At 36.8% G+C, this 18865-nt stretch overlaps 1 protein-coding gene across 31 annotated transcripts in view; it reads left to right on the forward strand.

Moving 5' to 3' along the window:
* SNAP91 (synaptosome associated protein 91) overlaps positions 1–18865 on the forward strand; it is a 166195-nt gene that overhangs the window by 47094 nt on the left and 100236 nt on the right. For all 31 annotated transcript variants that reach the window (XM_077998352.1, XM_077998360.1, XM_015136764.3 and 28 more), the window contains 3 exon segments: positions 625–727; positions 3124–3217; positions 5329–5440. In XM_077998352.1, coding sequence (XP_077854478.1) covers positions 625–727; positions 3124–3217; positions 5329–5440 — 309 coding nt within the window.

The following is an 18865-nucleotide window of genomic DNA, read 5'->3' on the forward strand; positions in this document are numbered from 1 at the left end:
AATTACATTTAAATATAGCTTTAAAATATTTAATTATAGACAACTCAGCATATAAAATATATATTAAGTTTATTTTGGGGATTTTTACCACATGTTTACCTTAAAAAGTAACAGTGGGTGTGCTAGACCCACAGTTGTTTTTTATGAAGGTACAGGAGACAATGAAATAAATGATGCCTTCTCAATTAAAAAAAGTGATTCCAGTCTTAAATAAATTTTTTGTGTGGATTAATAGGGTTTGAACTGCATTCATTTGCTCATTGATCATATTCACTGTTTATCTGTTATGTGTAAAGAAAGCACATCAAGCAAATGGAACATTATCAGATGGCTGCATGAATTAAGTCTGAAACTGGCTATTATTTGAAAGATGAACAAAAATTCAAGGAAAATTTAAAAACATATTATGTACTGGAATGGTGGAATAAGTAATTGAATCATCCTGGAATGCCTCATGTCAAAAGTTTTTTGCCTACAAGCAGGATTTTAAATGGGGTCTGACACAGTTATTGACCCTATCCTAGGACTATCACCATTTAGAGAGTTTAAAAAAAATAGTAGTATGCAAAGCACAGTTGAAGGTGTTTTATTAATTAGTTTTATTTCTTCTTTCCACTCCCCCAGGTTATGATATGTCTACCTTCATAAGGCGCTATAGTAGATATTTGAATGAAAAGGCTTTTTCTTACAGACAGATGGCCTTTGATTTTGCCAGGGTGAAGAAAGGGTATGTTTTTGTCTTTCTTATATTTATTAGAGGAGAATAAGTCCTTGAGGCATACTTGATTTATTTTAACTAAGCTTAAATGCCAGCTAATTTTCTTGAAGGCCCAGTTTATAATAACCTAAAAAAAGAAACTCAATAAATAATATTGTAGAAGTTAGCCTTGAAGTTGTAATATGCATTATTTTATTTATATCTTCATGCAGAAAAATCTGATTTGCTTCTCAGTTTATATGCTATCACATTGTTTTCTTCTCTCTAACCCCAGGACAAATTATATAACATTTTATTTGTTAAAATTAACTCAAAATTTTTAAACATGTATGTACCTTCAAATAATTTACGAAGGAGGGAATTAAGACAAGATTCACTTAAAAGTATAGTGACTGTAGGTGACAATAGCAATTTGACCTGGCACAGTGATACCTGTAATCCCAGTACTTTGGGAGGTCAACCTGGGAGGATCATTTGAGCTCAGGAGTTAAAGAACAGCCTGGGCAATGTAGGAGTTAAAGACCAGCCTGGGCAATGTAGTGGGACTTTCTCTCTACTAAAAATCAAACAAAGTAGTCAGGTGTGGTGGTGCATGCCTGTAGTCCCAGCTGCTTGGGAGGCTAAGGCAGGAGGATTGCTTGATCCCAGGAGACTGAAGCTACAGTGAGCTACGTTCGTGCCACTGCAGTCTACCTCGGCAACCCTGTCTCTAAGGCCCTGTGTCTAAAAAAAAACAACAACAACAACAAAAAAGATGGAAAATAGACAATAGCTATATGAATGTTTTTTTGATTGAGGTGAATCTGAACTTTGATCTGTTTTTGAGGGATAGTATCATCCTAGAAAACACGTACATAAACACACACATGCACACACCATAATCAAACTAATTGTTGATACTACCAATAAAGAAAACCTCATTGAAACAGAAACACTTGAATTTTATCTATAATTATCACTTATTTCCCTCTAAATAGATATAAATTTCCCTCTAAATAGTATAAATCTAGTCAGAAGCATTCAGCCACATATTTGTGCATATCTTATATCTTTTCCTGATTTGACATAATGCAAGGTACTAGAGCAGCTTTAATATTTTTAGTCTCAAGAATCCACACAAAAAGATGTAACTTTATTTTTGCAATGGCTAACCTAACCTTAGTTTTGGGCTACTTTTTTTTTACCATGGTGGTGAAAAACATCAACTTGCATATTGAAAATAATTTATTGTAGATGAATACTTTATTATAGTAGGTGTTTTCCTTCACCCTCTTCTCACGAGAGATGATTCTAGTTCATATGCCTTCCTCTAACTTCTTACATGGCACCGTGCAACCATTGCTGATGTTCCCAGCTGCATTGTGATCTCTGCAATAGGTCCATGGCCTTCCTAGAAACTTCTGCCTCCCTGTATGAACACATGTGGACACTTCGGGTTGCTTTCTCCACTGTTGGTCTGGGAGAGACCCTGAAAGTTGTACTGCTGCTTCTCAACCATCACCATCACTGGATACAAGGGCTTGCTAAGAGACCTGAAGGTGGAGATGGGGCAGTGCACCCTCTGACATCAGCATTAACCTTCAATCTCATCTTCTGTAGCTAAACTCTTACCTTTGTTTGGGAAAAGTGTTCTTATCAGCATGCATTTTTCTTCCCTTGATGGTTAATAGCATCAACCCTGTACTCCAAGTCATATGTGTTTTATAAACCTCTCAGACATGTTTTCTCTTTCTCAAAAAAAGAAAAAAACTGGCTTTTTAGAAAGTTTATCTTTTTGGGCAAAGTGGCTCATGGCTTTAGTCTCAGCACTTTGGTAGATCATGGAGGGAGGACTGTGAGGTCAGGAGTTCAAGACCAGCCTGGGCAACATAGTGAGACTCCCATCCCTACCAAAACAAATTTTTAAAAAATTAACCGGATGTGGTGGCATGCATCTGTAGTTCCAGCTACTCATGAGGCTGAGGCAGGAGAATCACTTGTGCCCAGGAGTTCGAGATTACAGTGAGCTATGATCATGCTGTTGTACTCCAGTTTGGGTGACAAAGGGAGACGCTCTCAAAAAAAAAAAAAAGAAAAGAAAACATACTTTTCAACACTATTACCTTTATTACAGAGTTAGAAAAATCCATTCAGAAATGCAACTTGCCTCTTTTATCCAGACCGCATTGCTTTCTTCCTAAGGGCAGTATAGATAGAAAATAAACAAGCATTGCCTGTGCAGTGGAATAAGAATAGATAATAGATAGAGAGGGGAAACGACTACAACCTTGTAATGCCTCAAACTGATCCCACGGGATTAATAAGGAGACGGGGTGGTGTGGGGGAATAGCTTAGAACAATGCATATGGTCTTGAATTGTCCATATCCAATGAAATTGTTTTTTGTTTTTTTTTTTTTTACTGTAGGGCTGATGGTGTAATGAGGACAATGGCTCCCGAAAAGCTACTAAAGAGTATGCCAATACTGCAGGGACAAATTGATGCACTGCTTGAATTTGATGTATGTATCTCACTAGAAAATGTTTCTTACACAATCAATGTTGTCTTTCATTTGAAGATGGGCTACAGGTAAATCCAAAGATTTCCTTGGGAAGCAACTGTAGATCTTCTTCATTTAGATGAATACTTAGTTCAGACTGTTAAGCTTGGTAAGGATTGTTTAGGTTCCCCCTGATTTTTCTAAGCAGTTTACCAGGTGTTTACATACCTCATGGAAAAATATGAATGGTACATTCTTAGAACGTCATGTTCTGAGTAGGATAGTGGCTTCCTATTGTACTTGACACGATGAAGTATCTGCAAGATGTGCCTTCAGGCAGCTAAATAACTTGACCTGCTGTTAGAAATCTTTTATTTTATTTTATTTTATTTTAGAGACGGAGTCTCATTCTGTCACCCAGGCTGAAGTGCAGTGTCGCGATCTCCACTCACTGCAAGCTCCACCTCTCGGGTTCATGACATTCTACTGCATCAGCCTCCTAAGCAGCTGGTACTATAGGCACCCGCCATCATGCCTGGCCAATTTTCTGCATTTTCAGTAGAGATGGTATCTCACCGTGCTAGCCAGGATGGTCTCGATCTCCTTACCTCATGATCTTCCTGCCTCGGCCTCCCAAAGTTCTGGGATTACAGGCATGAGCCACCATGCCTGGCCTAGAAACCATTTTATGTGGATTGCTTAAATCACACACTATCCACCAAAGAATTGTGTTTAATCTTAGATAAATTAGTGAATTGTTTCATTGTCAATATCCTGGTTATGATATTGTACTATAGTTTTATAGGATGTTACCATTAGGATAAACTGGGTAAATGGTATATGGGATCTTTCTGTGTTCCTTCTTACACTGCATGTAAATTTAGAGTTATCTTAAAATAAAAAAAATTAATTTTGAAGAGTCTTGAGGCTGGGCATGGCTCACACCTTTAATCCCAAACTTTGGGAGGCCAAGGCGGGCAGATCACTTGAGGTCAGGAGTTTGAGACCAGCCTGGCCAATATGGTGAAACCCTGTTTCTCCTAAAAATACCAAAAAAAAAAAAAAATAGCCAGGTGTGGTGGTGCATGCCTGTAATCCTAGCTACTTGGGAGGCTGAGATGAGAGGATCGCTTGAACCTGGGAGGCAGAGATAGCAGTGAACTGAGATCATGCCGCTGCACTCAAGTCTGGACAACAGAGTGAGACTCTGTCTCAAAAAAAAAAAAAAAATCTGAAATCTGATTCATGGAAATAAAATATTTTGACATGTAGAGACATTCTTAATTCATATTGTTCAGCCTTTTTGTATTTTGGTAGTTGCCTGCAACAAAGATTTTCCTCAAATTTTAGTAACTTAGTGTCTCTGTTATGATTGTATGGTTTAGTCTATAATTGGGTGCTAATCACAACACCTAACTCCTGTGAAATTTCATAAAAGCAGCAAACCATCTTATTTGTTAACAGATTTTACAATAAAGACTTCACTAAGTATCTGTCGAATTGCCTTTTAACTTATTTTTCTTTTTTTCATTTATTTTTCTTTACTTTCCTTGCCCTTAGTAAGGGTTCTGTCTTGAAAGAGAAAGTCATAAAGGGAAAAAGAAAAGGATTGAGGAATAGGGAGAAATTATGCACCTTTGTGTTGATGATTATAATAGTTTGGAATGGATGAACAGTTATGAGTCTCTAGAGTTATTTTAGAGGTAGCTGACTAAGGTATTCCCCATGCTATTCTTCCACACTGAGTCATTGCAGGACCCTGGAGTCTGAATTCTTTCACAGAAACTATTAGATAGGAGAAGTGGAAGAAATGTAACATAACAGTAAAAGTAACAAAACACCAGATGTTCAAAAGTTAAATTTGAATAATCTATGGATTAATCTATATAAAGACATATATATATATATGCACATATATCTGTCTTTTAATTGACAAGACTAACTTCATTGACTTAAATTGAAGCAAAAACATATGTAGTCCATCTTTTGATATTGGTAGGGTTACTAAATGAATTGCCAACGTTTGTAGAATATTCATGAATTTCTTAGTAGTCATTCGAGACATTTTAATGTGATTCAAGAAAAATTATGACTTGATATGCAGCTAATATTAAATTTTTCTGTTTTTCTAGGTGCATCCAAACGAACTAACAAATGGTGTCATAAATGCAGCATTTATGCTTCTTTTCAAAGATCTTATCAAACTTTTTGCTTGCTACAATGATGGTGTTATTAACTTACTCGGTAGGTGGAACAGCTGAAACATGTCTGGGCTAATGGGATACATGGTAAGATTGATGAATTCTGTAGGGTGAGTCTCTTGTCTCACTTCTTGGCAGGCAATATTGTGTGGAATACCATAATAGTGAGTAAGTCCACAGATGGTGATACTGGCAGAACGATGTGGGCAGAGATGGTAAATCCATATCTAGGATAACTGGGTGCTAATCCTCGTGTAGACAGATTGCTGCTAGCCACCCTAGTAAAAGGAATTAATCCTCAACCTCTTACTTGGTGGATGGCTTGTCTCCTTGGACTATTGTGTTACGATGAAAGCTCACTGTTGATCCAGGATGTTGGCCAACTGAGGACCCAGCAGTGATGATAGGCATATAAGCCTTGGCGATGGGAAGCCTATGCTGTTTAGCCTATTCATGACCTCCATTCCTGATATCATGCCCACTTCCTATAGAGTTCTCTTAGCCCTCTGATTAGCAAGAGCCATTTTGTGGGATATGCCCTTTGGTTTTTATTCAAGTGGGATGAAGATAGTCTCATGCTCTCTATCCATTCTGAGAAGTCCATCCATCACCTTTTCTCCAGACCTCCTTGTCACCAATCCTCCAGTTTTATTTTTTTCAAGTACCTTATCATCCAGGCCAACAGTTAGTTGCTACACATAATTTGGTGTAGTTCAATGTGTCTTACCATTTTTCCTTTTCCAAAAAGTAGAAAATTAGATAGATATATTTCTGGAAATTTGACTCACTGTGAAGATTTCTTTCTATGTCAAAGCCATCCCTTTGTGGGGATATTATTCAGCTTTTCACTTCCAGGTGGTGCCAACATGAGGAACCATCTCTAAACCAAATTTGAATATTTTCTTCCTCAGTCAGCTGGTGATAGGGAACTCCTCTAGAGTCCATGGTATAATCTGAGGAAGAAATGGGAAAGAAAAAGATGCACTGAGAATATGAACCGTCTGTTCATACAATCTACCTGCTTATTCACAGCCTGCTTGGGGCTTGTCTCTTATAGACTGCTTCTTTTGATAATGGAGTATGATTGCACTTGTTCACCTTTATTGTTTGGTACGTTAGATAACACCCACTTTAGGTCTGATGATCACTTGATGTTCTTTGGTCAAAATTTAAGTCTCTAAAAGTAAAAGGTAGGTAAAAATAAACCGAGGTAAACTGAGGTAAAAGTAAACCAAGAGCATTTTTTCCAAAGGAGATTAGCTACTGTTTGAAGAAGACATGGCTCTACTCCAAAGCACTGGAGGCCTGTATTGGAGTGCACCAAAGGCACTCTACAGCATTTGAATCTGCTGTACACGCTTTGAGTACCTTTAGATCTGCTGAAACAGAGCCCCACGTGGCATCAGTTTGGAGAAGTTGCAGAGTCTTCCCTTAGTCTGGGCCTGACTCATCTGTGACACTATACCAAATGCTTTGCAGCACATACACATGTCCCCTATGTTGCCACCAAAGCAACATAGCAGACTTCTTTCCCTTTTTGGTTACAAAGAGTGCAAGGTACAAAATTTCTCTTTGCCATAGAAGGAATTTCTCTGAAATGCACAGACTTCGGGGCCCTTAGAAACTTCATTGAGGTGGCTGGTCTCTGAATTTTCATGGATTCTGTCTCCCATACTTTGACATGCATGTGACTTATCAAGGCAGCTAAGATACCTTCAGTTCTTGCCCACTACATACATTCAGCCTTATGTCATCGAAATGATATCCTATGGGAGTATGACAGCCAAGAGTTTGATATCCCTGAAATAAGACAGTGAGGCTTTAATGGCATCTCTGCTAGATGACAGAAAACTGCTTCCAGTGGTTTCTGCTTATTGAGGTAGAGATAAAAGCATTACATAGTTCTGTAACTACATATGAGGTACCAGGAGCTGCATTGATTTTCTTCTGGTAAATGAGGATGTATCTGGAAACCTGCACATTAGCAGTTATCACCTGATTAAGTTTATAATCTACTGTTAACCTCTCAAATACATACATCTTTTCATAAAACAAATATGCAAGTATACTGAGGATGTGATGGAATTTCTACCCCTGTATCTTTGCAGAAATCAGAAAAACAGTACGGATTCTGCTAGTTTTAAAGTATATCTACTCAAACTATGCATTCAGAAAACTGAGGATATAACCACAGATAGTCTTGTGCAGTCACTGGATCTAATTTCCTTTTATAACTTAATCCCCATAAAGCCTCCACTCAGACAGCTAGAACTTTTAGTGACATTACGGGTCCCCAAGGAGTAGAATGAGCTTAGAGTCAGTGTCCCTGAGAAGTCTGGGTAGATAAATCTGACTTCTGGTTTCTGGTTCCACATGGAAGGACCTTAGAAGTCACAACTCTGTCCTAAAAATAAGTACAAAACTGAACAGACTGAAAAATCAATAGCTCTTCTGGGATCCACAAGAGAGGTGAAGACATAGAGAAAACCTCTGCCCCCAAGACTGGGGAGACAGGCAAATACAAGGAGTCATGGATTACTGGAACAGAGACTCATGAATGGAAACTGCCATAGGAACTAGTGTTGAAGTAGGAAGATTTGAACTGTAATTGATGAATTGTTGGAGGCCCAATGTGGCCAAGTCTGAGAGTTTAAAACTCCTAGGGAACCCAGTCATAGGGAGCACCACTTTTGTTTTACCTCCAGGAGCTCAACTAGGTTCCTATAGTAAATATTAGGGAAAAATCTGCTTGTGCTTCCAGGACGGGGAGAAGAAAAGGAACCGTTTTGAAATACGCCAGAGCACTCTTGTTCTTAAGAAGGAGCAACTACTTAACCAGAGTCTCACCTGATGTGCTGAGATTTTATCAGAGCCTAACTGGAGTAGGGCAAGAGAAATACCCAACTCTAGCCCACTGCATCTATCTTGTCCAAGAGGAAAAACCAAGAAGCATTTGTGAAGTTCACAATCCAGAGGCATAGACTCACTAAAAAGTGGGACCTAAACACAGGACAATGGAACACTTGACCTCCCCACACCTTAACACCACATTAATAAAGACCCATTTACAGCAGTTCCTTTTACTTGGTACATCATGTACAGCTATTGAGAAAAAATTACAAGTCATAGTAAATGACCAAAAAAACGTTCAAAAAGACAGAGCAAGCATCAGAACCTGACATGGCAGGGATGAAGGAATGATCAGACTGGGAATTTAAAGCAATTATGATTAATAAGCTAAGGGCTGCAATGGCTAAAGTAGGCAGCATGCAAGAACAGATAGGCAGTGTAAGCAGAGAGATGGAAATCCTGAAAAAGAACTAAAAAGAAGTACTAGAGATCAAAACCACGGTGGGATTATTAGCAAACAGGACATAGCTGAGGAAACAATCTTTAAGCTTGCAGACAAATCAATAGAAACCTCCAAAACTACAGAACAAAGAGAACAAAGACTAAAAACAAAACAAAAATGTCAGAACAGAATAAGACTGTGGGACAACACAAACAACTAAAAACAAAACAAAACGTCAGAACAGAATAAGACTGTGGGACAACAACAAAAGGTGTCATATATGTATAATGGAATACCAGAATGAAAAGAGAGAAAGGAACGAAATATTTGAAATAATAATGACAGAGAATTTTCCCAAATTTATGTCAGACATCAAACCACATATCCAGGAAGCTCAGAGAACACCAAGTAGAGTAAATGCCCCCAAAACTACCTTGAGGCATATAATTTTCAAACTATTGAAAATCAAAGGTGAAGAAATAAATCATGAAAAAGCCAGAGGGAAAAATCACTTTGTCTATGGAGGAGGAAAAAATAAGAATTATGTGTGACTTCACCTCACAAACCATACAAATGAGAAGGGAAATGTTTAGTGTTGAGACAACCCACTTAACCTAGAATTCTTTACCATGTGAAATAGTCCTTTAAAAGTGAAAGAGAAATAAAGACTTTCTCAGTCAAACACAACTGGAAAGAATTTATTGCCAGTAGATCTGCATTTGCGAAAAATGCTAAAAGAAGTTCTATAGGGAGAAGGAAAATCATATGGGTCAGAAACTTGGGTCTACATAAAGAAAGGAAGAATATCAAAAGAAGAGTGAGTGAAGGTTAAATAAAAACTTTTATTTCCCTTATTCTTAGTTGTCCTGACAGACAATAGTTTGTTCAAAATAATAATGGCAATAATATATGTTTATGTATTTATATAAAGTATATACATATATGCTTATATATAGGTGAAATGAATGACAGCAATGATACAAGGGATAATAGGGAGGAATTTGGATGTTTTGTTATTATAAGATACTCACACTATCAATGAAGCACTATGGTGTCATTTGAAAGTGGCCTTGGATTAGTTGTAAATGTACATAGCAAACTCTATGGCTACCACTAAAAAAGTAAAAAAGAAGTGTAATTGATATGCTAAGAAAGGAGAGAAAATGGAATCTTATAAAATGCTCATTTAAAACCACAAAGGGTAGAAAAAGAGTGGAAGACAAAAATAGTAACAAAAAACAAAGGCAACAAATAGAAAATAGTAACAAATATGGTAGATACTAATCCAACTATACCAAAAATCACTTTAACTTCAGTAATCTAAATGCATCAATTAAGACAGTGATTACCAGAGCAGATCTAAAAACAAGACCCAACTATAGGTTGTCTATAGGAAATAGACTTTAAATATACAGACACACATAAATTAAGAGTAGAGAGATGGAGAAAAATATACCGTGCTAACACTAATCAAAATAAAGCAAGAGTAGTTATATTAATTTCCAGACATGGCAGACTTCAAAGCAAGGACAGTTATCAAAGATAAAGAAGGACATTACATAATGATAAAGGGGTCAATTTTTCAAATAGACGCAACAGTCCTTAATGTGTATGCACCTAACAGCAGACAATCAACAAGTATGTGTGGCAAAAACTGCTAGAACTGCAAGGAGAAATAGATAAATCTGCTGGTAGAGTTGGATCTTCAACACCCCTCTATCAGTAATGGACAGATTCAGCAGGCAGAAAATCAGTAGGGATGAAGGTGAACTCAACAACACCATTAACTAGATATAATGGACATATATCTATATAGACTACTTGATCTAAAAACAGAAGAGTGCACATTCTTCTCAATCTTGCAGGGAACATTCACCAGTAGAGACCACAATCTGAACTGTAAAACGATTCTTGACAAATTTAAACTAATAGAAATCATACAACCATCTGCTCTCAGACCACAGTGGAATTAAACTAAAAATAATAACAAAAATAACTGGAAAATCTCAGAATAGGTGGAAATTAAACACACTTCTAATAACACATGGGACAAAGAAGAAAGCTCAAGAGAAATCTAAGAATATTTTGAACTAAATGACACTGAAAATACACCTTATCAAAATGTGTAGGATGCATTGAAAGCAGTGCTTATAGGGAAATTTATAGTATTGAATGCATATACTAGAAGAAAGATCTAAAATCAGTCACCTAAGCTTCCACCTTGGGAAACAAGAAAAAGAAGATAAAATTGTTCAAAGTAAATGGAAGAAAAGAAATAATAAGAATTAGAACGTAAATCAATGAAATTGAAAACAGGAAATCAATAGAAAAAAAATGATGAAACCAAAAGCTAGTTCTTTGAAAAGATCAATAAAATCAGTAAGTCTTTAGCCAGACTAAGAAAAAAAAAAAAAAGGACACAAATTACTAATAATAGAAATTAAAGAGGGGAGACTACTACAGATCTTATGGACATTAAAAAGGTAAGAGAATATTATGAACAACTATGTGCTCACAAATTTGATAACTAAATGAAATGGACCAACTCCTTGAAAGATACAATCTATCTAAACTCACACAAGAAGAAATAGACAACCTGGATAGGCCTCTATCTATTAAAAATACTTAGTCAATAATAACCTTTGAAAACAAAAACATCAGGCCCACATGGGTTTACTGGTGAATTCTACCAAGCACTTAAGTGAGAAATTATACCAACACTTGACACTCTCTTCCAGAAGATAGAAATAGAGAAGATTCTTCTTAACTCTTTTTATGAGGCCAGCGTTACCTTAACTTCAAAACCAAAGACATTACAAGAAAAGGAAAGTGGCCAGGTGCAATGGCTCATGCCTGTAATCCCAGCACTTTGGGACGCCAAGTCGGGGGCAGATCACTTGAAGTCAGGAGTTTGAGACCAACCTGGCCAAGATGGTGAAACCCCATCTCTACTAAAAATACAAAAATCAGCTGGATGTGGTGACAGGCACCTGTAATCCCAGCTACTCAGGAGGCTGAAGCAAGAGAATTGCTTGAACCAGGAGGTGGAGGTTGCAGTGAGCTGAGATTGTGCCATTGCACTCCAGCCTGAGCAACAGAGCAAGACTCCATCTCAAAAAAAAAAAAATTAATTTGACTGTTAGATTACCAAGCCAGGCTATTAAATAGCTAATATTCTCAGATCTGCCTGTATCTTGTATTATGTCCTGAACCATTAATTTAGTTTCCTAACACTTCTGCTTCAATATTTATAATACAACTGAGGTAAATTAGCTAATGTCTTAGATGTCTTCCAACATTAATGTCCGAAGATTGTATTAACTATTGCAATTGAAAATTGAAAATGCAGACTTACAGAAAGTACATTATTAGAATTAATACCATCATTTGAATTTTTCATTTATGTATTTTTAATAATCTTTTGCTGTAGGCTTGACTTTTAAAAAATTCAGTTTGCTTTTGAAATATGAATAATATTCATCTGGAAAAGAAAGTAGAACTCATAATGCCACCTATGGGTTAAAAAAATCTTTCCAACAATTTATGGTAGAACAACTGGATATCCACATGGGAAGGAAATGAACTTTGAACTTTATCTCAGTTAGTTGTTCAAAATATGCCTACAAATTATTTGATACTCATCCCCTAAAAAGGTATGAATTGGCTGGGCGTGGTGGCTCACGCCTGTAATCCCAACACTTTGGGAGGCCAAGGTGGGCAGATCACTTGAGGTCAGGAATTTGAGACCAGCCTGGCCAACATGGTGAAACCTCATCTCTACTAAAAATACAAAAAAAAAAAAAAAATACCAGGCACGGTGGCGCATGCCTGTAATCCCAGCTACTAGGGAGGCTAAGGCAGGAGAATCACTTGAACTGGGAGGTGGAGGTTGCAGTGAGCCAAGATTATACTACTGCACTCCAGCCTGGGCAACAAAGGGAGACTCCACCTAAAAAAAAAAAAAAAAAAAGATATAAATCAACTCCTATCACCTTCAATGTGAGATGGACTTAGACTTCTAATGAATAGAATGAAGCTGAAGCAATGGTGTGACGTTTTGATACTAAGTTATAAGAAACACCTTGATGTCTTCCTCACTAGTTCTTGCTTAGATCATTTGCTCTAGAGAAAGCCAGGAGTAAAGTTGTGAGGACACCAGACAGCCTTGTAGAGAGTTCCATACAGCAAGAAGCTGAGACCTTCTGTCAACAGGTATGTGAGTAAGCCACCCTGCAAGCAGAACCTTTGGTCCCAGACCACTGAGGGCTACAGGCACGGCCAACAGTTTGACTATAACCTCATGAGGCCCTGAACCCGACCCATCCAGCTAAGCCACTTCCAAATTCATGACTAACAAGCTGTGTGAGACCAGAAATTTATTTGTTGCTTTAACTGCTAAATTTTGGAGTAATTTGTTATTCAGTAGTAGATAATATGCCTCACAGCAGGCCTAGAAGTAAAATCAAAAGAATTATTGGCCTAAATATAAAGGTTAAAACTATAAAGCTTCTAGAAGAAAACAAGGACTAGGCAAAGATTTCTTAATTAAAATACAGAATTATGAGGCCAACATCATCCTGATACCAAAGCCTGGAAGAGACACAACAAAAAAAGAGAATTTTAGACCAATATCCCTGATGAACATCGATGCAAAAATCCTCAATAAAATACTGGCAAACCGAATCCAGCAGCACATCAAAAAGCTTATCCACCATGATCAAGTTGGCTTCATCCCTAGGATGCAAGGCTGGTTCAACATATGCAAATTAATAAATGTAATCCAGCATATAAACAGAACCAAAGACAAAAACCACATGATTATCTGAATAGATGCAGAAAAGGCCTTTGACAAAATTCAACAGCCCTTCATGCTAAAAACTCTCAATAAATTCGGTATTGATGGGATGTATCTCAAAATAATAAGAGCTATTTATGACAAACCCACAGCCAATATCCTACTGAATGGGCAAAAACTGGAAGCATTCCCTTTGAAAACTGGCACAAAAACAGGGATGCCCTCTCTCACCACTCCTATTCAACATAGTGTTGGAAGTTCTGGCTAGGGCAATCAGGCAAGAGAAAGAAATCAAGGGTATTCAAATAGGAAAAGAAGAGGTCAAATTGTCCCTGTTTGCAGATGACATGATTGTATATTAAGAAAATCCGATTGTCTCAGCCCAAAATCTCCTTAAGCTGATAAGAAACTTCAGCAAAGTCTCAGGATACAAAATCAATGTGCAAAAATCACAAGCATTCTTATACACCAGTAACAGACAAATGGAGAGCCACATCATGAATGAACTTCCGTTCACAATTGCTTCAAAGAGAATAAAATACCTAGGAATCCAACTTACAAGGGATGTAAAGGACCTCTTCAAGGAGAACTACAAACCACTGCTCAGTGAAATAAAGGAGGATACAAACAAATGGAAGAACATACCATGCTCATGGACAGGAAGAATCAATATTGTGAAAATGGCCATACTGCCCAAGGTAATTTATAGATTCAATGCCATCCCCATCAAGCTGCCAATGACTTTCTTCACAGAATTGGAAAAAACTGCTTTAAAGTTCATATGGAACCAAAGAAGCCCCGCATCTCCAAGACAATCCTAAGCCAAAGGAACAAAGTTGGAGGCATCACGCTACCTGACTTCAAACTATACTACAAGGCTACAGTAACCAAAACAGCATGGTACTGGTACCAAAACAGAGATATAGACCAATAGAACGGAACAGAGTCCTCAGAAATAATACCACACATCTACCTCCATCTGATCTTTGACAAACCTGAGAGAAACAAGAAATGGGGAAAGGATTCCCTATTTAATAAATGGTGCTGGGAAAATTGGCTAGCCACATGTAGAAAGCTGAAACTGGATCCTTTGCTTACTCCTTATACAAAAATTAATTCAAGATGGATTAGAGACTTAAATGTTAGACCTAATACCATAAAAACCCTAGAAGAAAACCTAGGTAATACCATTCAGGACATAGGAATGGGCAAGGACTTCATGTCTAAAACACCAAAAGCAATGGCAACAAAAGCCAAAATTGACCAATGGGATCTAATTAAACTAAAGAGCTTCTGCACAGCAAAAGAAACTACCATCAGAATGAACAGGCAACCTACAGAATGGGAGAAATTTTTTTTTGCAATCTATTCATCTAACAAAGGGCTAATATCCAGAACCTACAAAGAACTCAAACAAATTTACAAGAAAAAAACAACCCCATCAAAAAGTGGGCAAAGAATACGAGCAGACACTTCTCAAGAGAAAACATTCATACAGCCAACAGACACATGAAAAAATGCTCATCATCACTCGCCATTGGAGAAATGCAAATCAAAACCACAATGAGATACCATCTCACACCAGTTAGAATCGCAGTCATTAAAAAATCAGGAAACAACAGGTGCAGGAGAGGATGTGGAGAAATAGGAACACTTTTACACTGTTGGTGGGACTGCAAACTAGTTCAACCATTGTGGAAAACAGTGTGTCGATTCCTCAAGGATCTAGAACTAGAAATACCATTTGACCCAGCCATCCCATTACTGGGGATATACCCAAAGGATTATAAGTCATGCTGCTATAAAGACACATGCTCACGTATGTTTAATGCAGCACTATTCACAATAGCAAAGACTTGAAATCAACCCAAATGTCCATCAGTGACAGACTGGATTAAGAAAATGTGGCACATATACACCATGGAATACTATGCAGCCATAAAAAAGGATGAGTTCGTGTCCTTTGTAGGGACATGGATGCAGCTGGAAACCATCATTCTCAGCAAACTATCACAAGAACAGAAAACCAAACACTGCATGTTCTCACTCATAGGTGGGAACTGAACAATGAGATCACTTGGACACAGGAAGGGGAACATCACACACCGGGGCCTATTGTGGGGAGGGGGAGGGGGGGAAGGATAGCATTAGGAGATATACCTAATGTAAATGACGAGTTGATGGGTACAGCACACCAATATGGCACATGTATACATATGTAGCAAACCTGCACGTTGTGCACATTTACCCTAGAACTTAAAGTATAATAAAAAATAGAAAACTATGTATTTTGGAAGTATTATTTTCTAGACTGTGGATAACCAAATATAGAATTCGTGATTTTTTAATGCTTTATCTGTATAAAATCATTTCTATATTCTATTTATAGTATGCATTTTCTAGCTCATTAAAAGTACATAAAAACTGCAAAAAAATAAAATACAGAAAACATGAACTTTAAAAGAGAACGTTAACAAGTTGGACTTCATCAAAATTACTCATGCTATTCAAAAGACATCATTAAGAATGAAAATACAAGTCACAGAGGAGAAGAAAGTACGTGTATTTATGTTTTAGGGATGCCTATCAAGAACATATAAAGAACTCAGTAATGAAGACAACTCAATTTTTATAATGTACAAAAGATTTGAATAGACACTTTACGAAAGAAGATATTAAGTGGCTAAGAAAGATATAAAAAAATTATCAATGTCATTAGTTACTGAGGAAATGTAAACTAAAATCACAGTAAGATACCTTTTGGACCTACTAGACTCACTAAAATTAAAACTACTGATGGTATCAAGTATTAGTGAGGATGTACAGTAACTGGAACTCCTATACACATCTGATAGGAGTGTAAAATGGTAAAACGTCAAATGTTTTACCATTTTACATTTACTGTTTTACTTTAACAGTTGAACATACACCTAACTTACGACCCACTAAGATCATATCCTGGATACTTACCCAAGAGAAATAAAAACCAGTGTCCATACAAAGACTAGCACATGAATGTTCAAAAATGTTCATAATAGAAAAAAACATAAACTAAATATTCATTAATAGGTACATAAACAAAACAAGACATATATATATTACACAGTGCTACTCAACAATAAAAAGGAATGAACCGTTACATTTATGTAATAACATAAATGAATTTCAAAATCATTAGGTTGAAAGAAACCAAAGAAAAGACAGTTCATGCTGTATGGCTATTTACATAAAATTTTAGAAAATGCAAACTAACTTACAGTGACAGAAAGTAGACCAGTGGTTACCCATGGTTCAGAGTGGAGGAAGGAATGAACTACAAAGAGACACAAGAAATCTTTTGGGAGTAATAAAAATGTTCCGTACTGCTGTGGTTTGAATGCCCCCTCCAAAACTCATATTGGAATTTAATTGGCATTGTGGTGATATTAAGAGGTGAAACTTTTAAGAAGTGACTTTTCTCAGGCATGCAGTCTCTCACCATGTGATACCTTCTGTCATGTTATGATGCAGCAAGAAGGCCCTTATCATATACAGCCCCTTGATCTTGGACTTCCAGCCACAAGAACTGTGAGCCAAATAAATCTTTTTTTTTTTTTTACAAATTATCTAGTGTGTGGTATTCCATGATAGCAGCAGAAAATGGACTGACATGTACCTTGCTTGTGACAGTAATTGATGTTGCATATAAGTACCAGTACACATAAAATCTGCACCTTAAATGAATGTAATATATTCTATATAAATAATAGCTCAGTAAATTTTATTTAAAATTAAAAAAGAAAAGGAAATTACATGAATATAGTTGAAAAATCCTCAACAAAATATTAGCAAATTAAATCCAACAATGTATAAAAAGAATTATAAACCAAGACCAAGGGGATTTACCCAGGTATGCAAAGCTGGTTCAACATTTGAAAATCAATTAATGTAATCTGCCACATCAAAAAGCTAGAAGAGAAAAATCATATGATCATGTCAGTAGATACAAGAAAAGAATTTGATGAAATCCAACACCCATTGATGATAAAAATTATCAGCAAACTAGGAATAGAGGGGGAACTTCGTCAACTTGATAAAGAATATGTACAAAAACTTAATAGCTAACATCATATTTAATGGTGAAAAAGCTAGAAGCTTTCCCAGTAAGATCAGGAGGAAGGCAAAGTGTCCCCTCTCACCACTGCTTTTCACCATCATACTGGAAGTTCTAGCTAATGCAGTAAGACAAGAAACGGAGATGAGAGGTATACAGATTTGGGATGGAGCAATAAGACTTCTTTGTTCCCAGATTATATGACCATGTATTGTAGAAAATCCAAAAGAATTGACAAAAAAACTCCTGGAACTAATAAGCAATTATAGCAAGGTTGCTAGAAAAATGGTTAATGTACAAAAGTCAGTTGCTTTCTGATATACTAGCAATGAACAAGCAGAATTTGAAATTAAAAACACAATGCCGTTAACATCAACACTCCCTAAAATGAAATACTTAGGTATAAACTTAACAAAATGTCTATAAGATCTATATGAGGAAAACTATACAACTCTTATGAAAGAAATCAAACAACTAATAAATGGAGAGATGTTCCATGTTCATGGATAAGAAGGTTCCACTTTGGGAGGCCGAGATGGGCGGATCACGAGGTCAGGAGATCGAGACCATCCTGGCTAACACAGTGAAACCCCGTCTCTACTAAAAATACAAAAAAAAACTAGCCGGGCGAGATGGCGGGTGCCTGTAGTCCCAGCTACTCGGGAGGCTGAGGCAGGAGAATGGCGTAAACCCGAGAGGCGGAGCTTGCAGTGAGCTGAGATCCGGCCACTGCACTCCAGCCTGCGCGACAGAGCGAGAGTCCGTCTCAAAAAAAAAAAAAAAAAAAAAAAAAAGAAGGTTCAATATTGTGAATATGTCAGTTCTTTCCAACATGGTCTATAGATTTATTGCAATAGTTTTCAGTATTTCAGCAAGTAACTTTGTGGATATTGACAAACTGATTCTAATAAGGCAAAAGACCCAGAATAGCCAACAAAATATTATTGAAGAAGAACAAAGTTGAATGACCTATTTCACTTTAAAACCTACTATAATGCTACAGTAATCAAGATATTGTGGTATTGGCAAAAGAATAGACAAATAGATCAGTGGAACAGAATAGAGAGCCCAGAAATCAACCCACATTTATATAACCTGATCTATAATAAAGAAGCAAAAACAATCTTTTGAACAAATGGTGCTGGAACAACTGGACATTCATACACCAAAAAAATCTGGACACAGACCTTATACCCTTTACAAATATTAATTCAAAATGGATCATAGACCTCAATGTAAAATGCAAACCTATAAACATCCTAGAAGGTAACATAGGAGAAAACCTAAA

The sequence above is a fragment of the Macaca mulatta genome, chromosome 4, assembly GCF_049350105.2.
Source record: "Macaca mulatta isolate MMU2019108-1 chromosome 4, T2T-MMU8v2.0, whole genome shotgun sequence".
Classification (NCBI taxonomy): Eukaryota; Metazoa; Chordata; class Mammalia; order Primates; family Cercopithecidae; genus Macaca; species Macaca mulatta.